General features: G+C 38.7%; 1 protein-coding gene across 1 annotated transcript; it reads right to left on the bottom strand.

The window, feature by feature from the left end:
- Positions 1-5957, bottom strand: LOC111329054 (tachykinin-like peptides receptor 86C). Its single transcript, XM_088731299.1, has 4 exons — positions 5682-5957; positions 3822-3929; positions 2924-2985; positions 1-1656 (listed from the first exon to the last, which is right to left on the bottom strand). Exons 3-4 carry the CDS (start codon positions 2955-2957, stop codon positions 680-682), a joined length of 1011 nt encoding a protein of 336 aa, XP_088587425.1. The 5' UTR covers positions 2958-2985; positions 3822-3929; positions 5682-5957; the 3' UTR covers positions 1-679.
- Between the last annotated feature and the right edge of the window lie 6820 nt (positions 5958-12777).

The following is a 12777-nucleotide window of genomic DNA, read 5'->3' as shown; positions in this document are numbered from 1 at the left end:
TAATCATTTTCTTTGACTGACTTCTTACATATCAAAATAAAAGGCAAATGCAGTCTATGACTGCGTGAGCTCTGACTGTTGAATAGTTGTTGGTACACAGGAAGACAGCCTGTATGCAACTGTACCAGATTATTATCCGAAAAATGAACTGTTTAATCAAGGAAGAGCTGTCCATTCGTCATGATGGACGACATTGAGAATGCAATGACGGTAGTTCGTGCGACAGTGTTAATAAGTATGGCTTTCATTACGGCGGCACCGATGATGCGTCAAGTTTCACTTTCATAGTTAAGTCTGTTTAATTTAACAGCTTTTTACATACTAAGAAGAAAAGAATGCTTTAAATACTATTTTTGCTGGTCCCTCACATCGGTTCAAGTCGAACGCTTTTCTTTTATAGCAATGAATTCATAGATAGAATACCCGTCTTTCCACAGTTGTTTGGGATCACTGCCGCAAACAGGAACGTTCTTATTAAGAAAGAGTCGGCCATTCTGGCTGTGCCAAAATGGCACGATTGTCAACTTGCATTCGGTTGGATAATCTGTGGTAATGCATGAAACGTCGCACGACGAAGAAATATCGCTTTCCACATTGAAATACCAGTAAGAAAAATATTCTTCATACCGGATCATTTCTAACGAAATCGACAGAAAAACGCAAGAGCCGGCCTCTTTCGTTAACGAGGACAGCAAGTCATTGTACTGAAAAGTTCTTTGCGAAACCTACTATTTAACAGCATGTAGAGACATGGATTTATGGCACTGTTTGCGTGTGCTAACCATAAGAACCATAGCTGTGCTTCAACCGGCATCGAACTGATAAGGTCAGGTCGCACGTACCAAACGTAATGATCAACGTAATTTGGAAACCAGCAGATTGCAAATACCAAAACGATTATAACTAACAACCGGACAACTTTGCGTTTGGATTTTTCAGCTGCGGCGTGATTGGTAGTTGTCACATTTCCCGGGATCTTTCGAAGCCACAGTTTACGACAAATTAAGAAGTAGATAATGATAGTTATTGTAAGGGGCCATGCGTAGAGTAAAACGAAAATCGTGATGTGAAAGATCACAAGTACACGATAGGTTTCAGCTGATGTAGAATCATTTTCGTCTTGCCAGGGCCACAGTTGTACACAAATATGCTCGTCCGAGTCAGGAGAATACTGGACTCGGTACATCACAGGATATGGGACCATCAGCGCCAAAGATAGAATCCAAATTGTGGCGGACAGTATTTTTGGCTTTCGGAAGATCTTCCCTCTCAATGGATAGAATATGGCGTAAAATCGATCGAAGGAAATAAACATCATCGTGAACACAGTTGCCGCGATTGAAACTGGGATAATGTAGAACACCAGCTTGCATGTCACGTTTCCCAATATTCCTGGAATCCAGACAACGACATCCACGAAAATAAAAGCAACCTGCAACGGCATCATTATAACCGTCAACAATAGATCTGCAACGGCCATGTTAGCAATGAACAAGTTCGAGATGCTGGTAGAAGAAGACTTCTTTACTACAACGTACAACCCAAATGAATTTCCAAGAAAAGCGATGACAAAAATAACTGCATATACAATTGTTACGCTAATTTTGAATTCCAAAGAGAAACCTGATGATGGATCACCGGGTGGGACAGTTGTTGCTGCAAAAGAAAACACAAATTGCATAAATATGTGTAGTCACCTATATTAAATTTCTTCAACGAGGAGTGAGGGTAGATGGGTTCAAGATTAGCATAGCACAGTATTCCAGTCTTGGTGACGTTGGTAGAGGACCTCTTTGAGACTACGTACAACCCTATTGAATACCGAGCAAAGCGAGGATAAAAATAATTACATTGCACATGTTATATCAATTTTGAATTCCGGAGCGAAAACTCGTGAAACAGTGGGTAGTGCAGGTAAGGCTGCAGAGGGAAAAAAAAGTGCCGAAATAGATATAGATGAATTCCGGAGGGAAAACTCGTGAAACAATGGGTAGTGCAGGTAAGGCTGCAGAGGGAAACAAAAACTGCCTAAATAGATATAGATGCTACCATACAACAGTTACTGATGCCTCATTGAGTGCAGTGGAAGTAAAGAGCCCTTTTTGGACATTCCATTCTATTTGTGATGTTGAGAAATGGACTGCGTGACTGTCACGCTGTGGAAGTGAACTTTGTTCCTTTTGTTCTCGTTACCCATTGATTAGCTGTAATCACGTGATGTAAGATTAGGATTTAAGAAAAAATAACCATGTGCGAGGCGACGTGTGATTGAGCGAGTTTTGGTTTTGGGACATTAAAAGTGAGTCGAATCTGTGGGTCATTTTAACGTGAATATTATCGGGAAAATCTCTTGTGTTAGAACCAATCGGAAGATTCCTGACAGTGACGAACATAAAATTTTATTGGCCAGATGCGTCGGCGGTTGTGGATATAGCAGGATCAGAATAACGAAGGATTCCACTCCACTAGGAACCTCACCCTTTAAATTATCCTTCTATTCCTTTTTCTGTTTGCTTATTGATCGAAGCGGCAATGCTAGATTGCAAGAGACTCATAAACTTCAGCTTGCCATTTATCTCACGCCCCCAAATGGAGGATATCCTTAAAATACTGAGGATGCTTAAATGGTACTTTTTGCGATATTGCTGCTAACTCTTTCTCTACTCGGTACTGTGTTTGTCACATTTTTTAGTAGTGGGGTTTGACCTTTTCCTTTGATCGAGTTTTTTATGTATGAAAAAAGAAATGAGTACGCTCCGTATGGCTCTCACGACTGCTTACAACCCCTTTGATTTACCGAGCGAAGCGATAATAAAAATGAATGCATATGCAAATGTTATACCAATTTTGAATTCGGAAGCTACAGGAGCTAAGGCTAACGTCATGAAAGTACATAAAGATGCATGCAGAATACGAGACTTACCGTTTGGTATTGATGCGCTGGAGCTGTTGTTCATTTTGATGGCGAAGTGGGTTTTACGACTTCTAAGCGAGGGGAGAAGAAGAGAAGGAAACACAGTGCATGGAAATGTTTACGTTAACGCATGGAATCAGAGCTAACTAACGAGCTGAAAAGAAAAAATCGATGCCTACTAAAAAAATGCCTGACAGAAAAAAATCAATGCCAAAGAAACTTTTTAAGTCTTTCTTAGAAAATATGTTCAAACTAATTGAATTGAACTCAGGCGCAGATTCCAAAGTCTATGGGTAGCACTACTAAATGATCAATCCCCAAAGTATTCTTGTTTATCACCTTTAACTTGAGAATGCCAATAGAATACCAGATACATTGTTGAGACGTAGATTTTACATGGACGGAGGTAATATAGAGATATTAAATTACTCAAATACTCGGGCGCCATGTCATGGTATGATATTCTCATCGCTTGCATTTCCAAACTATCTACATCTCGATCTTAAACGGGTGAACAAGTCAAACAAGAATCATCTTTTTGCTTCCAAAACTGCTACCATCTTACCAGAACTTGTAAAGAATAAGAAAGATGGTAAATTTTGAGCTCGGGAAAAAAAATAGACAGATGTGTTTCGTCTAGTCACGAGCGAAAGGAAAAAATTCTGATTCCGTATGAGGAATCCAAAATCAGACCTTCGTATTTCTCGCTCCGATAATGTGGTTGTTGCAAACGAAAAGATGTAACCTGGGAATTTTATAACTATTTTAAAAAAATGTTATTTGCCAGAACAGTACCATGCTTGAAATGAGGCTTTAAGTTCAATTTCCACAATTTAAAAAAATTGATTTAAACTTTGCTAAGAGTATATTTTTTATTTTGATTTCATGACAACTGCCTCTCTCTCACCTTCTCAGTAAAGCTTGTTCAAATGAGAATTCAATTAATTCCTCAGTAGATTTGAAATGTCCGTCTTATTGTGCGCGCCACAAAAGATGTGTCCTTCAGACTGATAAACTGAATATGAAAAAGTGAACTGTATTAATTGTTATCGTTCAGTTAGACACAGTCTAAATGATGAACACTTAAATGCTGGTCACATTACATTAATCAGGAGAACCGTTATTCTTTAAAAAGTGGCATAAAAAAACAGTTATTGCTTCTGCGAATTCTCATTTTGTTTCTTTCAGTCTGTAAGGCCCGGTTCAAACGTCGAACTTTACATGTGCCGAACCTAATACCTATTTGGCTCGATCGAAATAATTAAGTTTGACGGTTTAATCAGACGTCGAACCTAATGCAGTCAAACCTAAATGCCGAACAACAAAATGAAACCATTACGGTGAGCGGTTACTGATATGAACCCAAGAGGATTCAACATGGCGGAGTTTTCGGAAAATTCGCGCGAGAAACAACTCGGAAGAATTTCTCATCGCTAATGCCATCCGTGAAGGAAGAAGAAGGCGCCTTAACATGCAAATGGCGTTAAACTACCTGGTTGCTCGGAGGAGGAGAGTTTTGAATGCTTGTTCTCTTGTTTTTTTGTTTATTTCATCGCAACGAAACAACATCCCCCCTGTGTCTCGCTCCTGTCGTCGTTGAGCAGAAACACTGGATGGTAGGAGAGTGCTTGGAACAATTATTCAGAGGAAAGATTCAAGAAAACCTTTCGGATTTCTCGGTCAACGTTCAGATACATATTAAATCGCGTTGGCCCATTTCTTTCTAGAGAAATAGTGACGGAGGATCCAATTTCCACAGAACTGAGGCTAGCGCTTTGTTTATATCGATTAGGCCGCGGAGATTATTTATATACCATTGTAGAGATGGCAGCTGAAGGCGTATCTACAGTCTGCAAGGGTCTGCTTCTCTGAAACTTGGCTCGCAATATGCTACCGAACTGCCCATTTTCCAGCCCCTGACAGTTTCATCGTTCTCTAAGACAGAACAGGGCATACAGAAGTATTCCTTGCACCTTAAACAAGTATATTTTGTATTCTTTAGGCATGAAGAACAAGATTGGTCCTCTTTCCCCGCCATATTTTTCGAATGTAATCTTATGCGCATGGGAACTACCTAAAAACTAGTGAGATTGTGGGAAAAAAAATTACTAATTTAATATATTCATAATGTATGCATTAAGCACGGCACATGTGAAGATCGTCGTATGAATCGAAGTCGATCTTTTGCCGTTCTATTCGACAAGCTCAGTCGAATAGAATGGCAGAGTCGACCCTAAAACAAAAGCGTCGATACTAATTGATTCAAACGTCGAACTTTACATGTGCTGAACCTAATAATTAGGTTCAGTACATGTAAAGTTCGACGTTTGATCCGGGCCTAAGACAGCATTTGCTCAATAAAGTAATTAAATAATTACGAATTTCTTGAATAATATGTCTTTCACTCGGTAGATTGTGAGCTACATTTCACTTAATATGGATCATCTTTTTCATGTTTTCAATTTTTTACCTATCAAAAAAAATTATTGTCTGAAATGTGGCCCTTACTTCTTCCTCACTTCAATTTAGATCAAACACCTTTTTACAGAAATGAATTTGGAAGCCAGTCTGTTAAACAGCTCTGCCACATCATTAGCCCAAATATGAAGGTTTTTATTGGGAAGGAGCCTTCCATTTACATCACGCCGCAACTGACGATATTATTTCAGTGGAGAGGGTGCAAAAACAGTAGTCTGGGGGATACCGTTAATAATAACTTTACCCGAGGATAGATCTATTTTGATCAAATCATAAACATTTTACATACCAAAAAGAAGATAATACCACAATTATTACTTTCGCTGCTCCTTCAGTTCAGATTGGATCGCACGCCTTCTTTCATAGCAATGAAGTCGAATACAGAAAGCCAGTCTTTATAAAGATGTTCGTGAGCATTGACTCAAACAAGAACTTTTAATTAAGAAAGCGCTGTCCCTATCATGCCACAACTGATGACATAATTCAAATATTGAGGATGTAATAGCTGTAGTTTGTACGACAGTGTTTACAAATTTGCCTTTCTTTACGCAAGTTGTCACATTTGACTAAATTAATTCTCATCTTTTCCCTCTTTTTACTTCTTTCATATTAAGATAAGGAAGACCTGAAAAATGACTTTTGGTGGTCCATCACTTGAAGCAAAGAATTCAAATTCAGAAAGCCGATCTGTGTACGGCTGTACCAGAGCCGAATAACTCTCTAAAAGAGCGAAGAGCTGTCCATTCATCTTATGTCATGATAAATGATATCAGTTCAAATATTGAGAGAGTAGTATGCGTGACATTGGTTATAAAGTTGTCCTTTACTCGGTAAATAGTGTTCCACGTTTTACTGAAGTTAAATCTTATCTTCTCCATTATCGTCGTTTTATATTTAAAAAAGAAATGAATATGGAAAAAGTAATTCAGTTTTGCTGCTCCCTCACTTTTCTTTTAAATTCGTATCCAGAAAGTCAGTCTGTATACAACTGTTCCAGACCAATAGCTTTCACAGTAATAAGGGTTTAATTACCCCTTTGACAGCTAAGAGTGACTAGCATCCATTTTCTCCTTACTCAGAATCACACATTTCGGTCACAAGAACAAAGGAAACGATCACCAGCTAAAGAGGCTCTTGACTGTTAAGCAAATTCTCCTTAACAGTGGAAAGGGTTAAGGAAGAGCTGTCCATTCATTTCAAGTTATGATGGACGATGTTGAGGATGCAATAACAGTGGTTTGCACGACAGTGTAAATAAATTTGCCTTTCACTGCGCACATTATGTCACATTTTATTGACGTTCTAATGCTTTTCCTTTATTAAATTTGTCACATTACTAATTGTCGCTGGTTAAGTACTTCAGTTCAGATCGAATGCTTTTTAGGCAACGAATTTGGATTCAGGAAGCCAGTCTGCCTACGTCTGTGCCAGTGCTTTATGATTAGCTCAAATGTAAACGAAGTGCTGTCCATTCATCTCATCTCAAAAGGATATTTAGTATTACTCATGCTAATTAAAGATACAAAAATAGTAGTTTGTGCGTAATTGGTATTAAAGCTGTCTGTTACTCGGTAGATTGTTTTATGTAAGTCAAATCTTATCCTTTCCATTATCGACTTGCAACATATCATAAAAGAAATGAAATGCACAAGTGTAATTTTTGCTTCTCCTGAGCTCTTTAGTTTAGATAAAAATCCTCTTTTTATAGCAATAAATTCGTATACAGGAAGACAGGCTGTTTGCAGCTGTACCAGATCATTAGCCAAACATGAGCTGTTTAATCAAGGGATAGCTGTCCATTCATCCCATGTCAAGATGGACGACACTGAGGATGTAATGAGGTTAGTTTGTGCGACGGTATTAATAAGTATGCCTTTCACTGCGGCGGCACCGATCATGTGTTCTAAGTCTGCTTCATTTATCAACTCTTTACATACCGAGAAGAAATAAATACTTTAAACATGATTTTTACAGGACCCTCGCGTCAATTCCAGTCGAACGCTTTTCCTTTACCGCAATAAATTCGTATCATGGGAAAACCCATCTTTCTACAGGTGTTTTTTGCTGGCGTTCTTATTAAAAAAGAATTGGATATTTCCGAAATGACTATTAATAGGAAACGGACTCAATTTTGCGGACTACCACATAACTTATCCTTATAAGAAAATTTGTAATCAACTCAACGTGATGTTACGCTTTCGCAACGGTTTTTCTAGAGACGATTTCTTAAGTTGTACCAGGTCTTTAGTCTGCCGCACTTTTAGTATTGCTCTTCTGTATGGCGTTTTTTGGGGCTTGCCTGACAGTGAAAAGCCGAGAGCACTTAACAAGCGTATACGTAGGTCACTTTTTAAATGATTACACTTTTGACTACACTGACCCTGCTTAGCAAGGTCGAAATTCCTCCTCTGGACACTGGGTGCACTTCAAAATTTTCAACATTAGTCTACAGAAGCTTAATATTCTTCAATATTCTTCTTATATGAGAAATGTATATATACTACTCGCTGTACAAACTATGCTTTGCCTGGCAGCCACGTGTGGTCTCTTAGTTAGTCTCAACTGAGGAAACACTCACTAATTATGGTCTACGTTCCTTCTGATATTTTCCTGCCAATCGAATGCTGAAGGATTAAGAACTGGTAATTTTGCTGATTTCAAGAGACGTGTATAACGCCTGAATTCATGTAGCTTTGTCTGGGGAAACAAATCGGTCTAATCATAGTTACATTTTTGGAGTTACTTTGGTTTTAGAAGAGAAAAATCGAGTTTCCAGATGGGATTTGAACCCACGACCCTCCGTGATCTAGTCGGATGCTCTAACCACTGAGCTACAGGAGACTCTATGGTGAGCAAGGGTCAATTAGTGGGTATTGACTGGAACCGCATCACGCGGCTACACAGCCAAACATCAGCTAGCGCATAGAAGCTCACTAACAGCATCACGCTGTCACATTAAAGCATCACATGCATTAAAGCATCACATGCAGCCAACCAGCCTCCAAAGTGAGCATGTAAAGATGAAATAAACAATTGTTAATAGAAGAGAAAAATCGAGTTTCCAGATGGGATTTGAACCCACGACCCTCCGTGATCTAGTCGGATGCTCTAACCACTGAGCTACAGGAGACTCTATGGTGAGCAAGGGTCAATTAGTGGGTATTGACTGGAACCGCATCACGCGGCCAAACATGTTTGGCTGTGTAGCCGCGTGATGCGGTTCCAGTCAATACCCACTAATTGACCCTTGCTCACCATAGAGTCTCCTGTAGCTCAGTGGTTAGAGCATCCGACTAGATCACGGAGGGTCGTGGGTTCAAATCCCATCTGGAAACTCGATTTTTCTCTTCTATTAACAATTGTTTATTTCATCTTTACATGCTTACTTTGGTTTTGTTAACGTTTTTATTTCTCGAAGATATTAGCTTATTTTACCTAACTAATCCAAAATTCTAAAGGAAATAAAGTTCATATGATTTATATATGTATACATGTTTTCATCGCACGCCACAATGGACGATATCACCCAAATATTGAAGACGCAAAATAGTAGTTTAAGCGACAATGTCAAAACATTTGCATTTCACCACGCACATCATGTGTCACATTTCACTGAAGTTGGGTCTAATGCTTTTCCTTTAATGAATCCTCACATATTTATTAAAGGATCGCCTGAAAGATGATTTCTACTAGTCCATCGCTACAATTTACGTCGAACGCTTATTGAAAGCAATGAGTTCCTGTACAGCGGAGAGCCTGTCTGTATAGAGGTATTAGAGGTCATTAGCGAACACGAAGGTTCTTTTAACGGGAAGAACTCATTTGTCCATTCATCTCATGTTATGATAGAAAACATTATTTTAAACATTGAGTCTATTTCTCGGTTCCTTTTGTGTCATATTTAATTTTGGTAAGCTCCTACGTTTCCCTTATTACCTCATTAGCATGTCGGATGCTTTGAGTAAAAGTGTTTTATTACTGACATATTCAGCTATGGAAGCTGTAGGAGCTAAGGCCAACGACATGGACGTACATAATCATGGATGTAGGATACGAGAGTCACCGTTTGGCATTGATGCACTGGAGCCGTTGTTCAGCGATTTTGATTTGTTTTCACGAGTTCTAAGCGGGGGGAGAAAAGAGGAGGATGTACAGTGCATAACGAATCAGGACTAACCAACGAGTTGTAGAGAAAAAAGAAATCAATGCCCTCAAACTAGAAATAGATAGAATTGAACTCAGGCGCAGATTCCAAAGTCCATGGGCAGCACTACTAAATGATCTATCCCCAAACTGTTCTTGTTTATCACCTTTGAGAATGCTATAATAGAATACTAGACGTGGATTATACATGGACAGAGGAAATATATAGATATTAAATTACTCAAATACCCGGGCGCCATGCATATGACATTCTCATCGCTTACATTTCCAAACTATCTACATCTTGTTCTCAAAAGAGGTGAATCGGTTAAACAAGATTAAACTTTTTGCATCCAAAAAGCTAGCATCTTGAGTACCAGAACTTGTTTATCACACATAGCAGTCGTAAAAGACAAGATGCAATTTTCGTTTATCATAGTTATTTCACTAAATTTGATACGAAATTCGCCATGTGCTGCATGTTTTTTTTTTTTTATTTTGATTCCAGTTATGAAAATACTTCCTTCTTGCCTCTGCAGAAAGAATTGTTCCAGTAAGAATTCCTCAGAAGAGTAAAAAATTTCTGAGTTACCGAGCGTGCCAGAAAAAACATGTACTTCACAGTTGACTGAGCCTAAAACCATGAAAAGTGTTTTAATTATTACTGCTAACATCCGGGGCTAAATGACTAACTCTTAAATGCTTCCTCACGATACATTAATCAAAAGATCTGTTGTTCAACAAGAAACCAGCTTTTGGTTTTAAGAATTCTCATTTTTTACTTATCAGTCTACAGGTCAGTATTTGATAGTAAACCACACAATCACTAATTTCTTGAATAGTCTCTCCTTTACTCGACCGTAGTTTGTGTGCTGCATTTCATTGAATATAGATCTGTTATTTATTTTCTCAGTTTGTGAGCGAGCAATCAATATTCTTCCAATCCTACCATGTGATTGGTTCCGAGAGCGGGCTATGTTCTCCCATCTGGCCCGCTCTCAGCGGACGGTACCGTTTTGTGTTAAGTCGCTTTGCAAAAAATCTCTAGCTTCGTTCCAATTTTTCATAATTCAGTTCTTGTTTTATCGGCCGAGTGGCAATTTTTTGAGCAAAAAGTTCCGTAACGACCTCATGCCGGTAGATAGCATTAATTCTCTCTTCTCTGTTTCCCTCTCAAATCACTATGGTTTAATTTCTCCAAAACTTTAGAAATAAATTTGTTGTACTGAATTTGTTTTTAACAAGATTGAAAGACGGCCTTAAAGTGATTTGTAATTTAATAATCCTACCCAAAAAGGAACTCAGAAAGTTAAAACGAGAGGTATTTGCAGTAAATAATTACATTTAATGAATGTGACTCTCATTCATTTGATATCTAAATTCTCCAAAACAATTCATTCGTTTGTGAAACGTTGAGCGAAGTTTTGAGATAATCTGCAAATACCTTTTCATTAATAAATTATTTGCAAGTCTCTTGAACTTGGAAATTTCTACCCTAAATTTTACAACAGAACGCGATAACTGAAAGTCGCATTAAATGCCCTTGTGTCTAGCTATAAAAAGCACCTCATTTGACTTCAATTTTCGTTGTAACAAAGACAAGATTTGCACACGCCACTGCAGAAAACAAACAAGCAGACTCTCCAAAACTCCAAAACACACATATTTTGTCCATTTATTGACTGTTTACATTTTAAAGAGAAACAAATATCTAAAAAGTGGCTTTTGCCGCTCTCTCGCTTCAATTTAGATAGAACTCCTTTTTACAGGGATGAGTTTGTAAACAGGAGTCCATTCTGTGTGCAGCTGTATCAGGGAACTAGCCCAAAAAACGAGTCTTATTATTGTGTAGAAGCTTTCTACTCATATCACGCCAAAATAGACAGTAAAATTTAAGTATAGAGGATGCAAAACAGTAGTTTGGGTGATAATGTAAATAACTGCTTTTTACACGGCACACTGTATGCCACATTTCACTGAAAATCGATATAGTTTGATAAAATAATCGTCTTTTTACGTACCAAGAAGAAGTGAATACCACGGAAACGGCTTTCTCCTCTCCCTCTCTTCAATTCTTGGCGAACGCCGTTTTTTAAAGCAGTGAATTCGTAAACGGAAAGCCAAACTTTATATACGGATGATCTGATTATTGACTCAGACACGAACGTTTTATTGAGGAAGCGATGTCTATTCATCTCACGTCATGTGGGACGATATTACTCAAATATCGACGACTCATTATGGTTTATGCGACAGTGTTAACAAATTTCTCTTTCACAACGCACATTATGTGTCACATCTCACTTAAATTAACAATAGTAATAACTTTTATTTATATAGCGCTCATATCTTGAGCTCATGGCGCTTTACAACACTGTGCGGGGGACTTTACCAGACTGCTAAGCAGTTTACAATCAATTAAAGGCGAATCTAACAGATGCCCCCTCCCCCCAATTCGCAGTAAACAGGCCAGACCACATCACAGTAATCTCGTGAGTGGGTTCTTTAACGTCCCCTGCCTAACCAAATTAACTAATCAATAGATGCAGGAGATCTCATAGTTATCCTTTCTACCTTTACTAAAAAAAGCACCTGAAAAACGGTATTTAACTGTCCTTCACTTCAATGCAAATAGAACACCTTTTTTGATTCGTATACATGCAGGAAGCTAGTCGTTATTGAGATGTTCGAGATCATTGACTCAGACAGGAACGTTTCATTAAGGAAGTGCTGTTCATTCTTTTCACATCATATTAGACCACAGGCGGCCCAAGCGTAATGTGTGTGATTTTGGGGTCTAAAGGTCATTATTCGAATATCAAAGCGCGTCTGACCAAATAAGACTCTCCATGGGATGGTTAGGAAGGTTGTTACGTTTGTCCTATTGTCAAATAACACCGTCTGGGGAGTCGTGCGTGTAATTCGACCCGATGCGCTTTGATATTTGAATCCCGTAGTAAGGGGAAAAGGATTACGCGTACCTACAAAGCGATTTAGCCAGAATGGGTGGTAAAACGGAGCGGCTCTCGGATCGATGCAGCGGAATTTGGAAACTTTTGCCGCTGGAACAGGTAGGCAATAGCTAAGCATTTTCGCGGGTGGAAATTTGAGGGAGATCGGTCGACTTTTGTGGAATTTATCGGCCATCGGGTGGCGACTGTTGGTGTTCCGGACCAGTTTTTGAAGTTTCCAGCCATGAGTTTTTTTTTATACACAGTTAGCTGGTAGCAACACACGCGTTA

The sequence above is a fragment of the Stylophora pistillata genome, chromosome 1 (assembly GCF_964205215.1).
Source record: "Stylophora pistillata chromosome 1, jaStyPist1.2, whole genome shotgun sequence".
Taxonomy (NCBI): Eukaryota; Metazoa; Cnidaria; class Anthozoa; order Scleractinia; family Pocilloporidae; genus Stylophora; species Stylophora pistillata.
The sequence above is the reverse complement of the archived record's forward strand: the minus strand, read 5'-3'. Positions and strand labels throughout refer to the sequence as shown.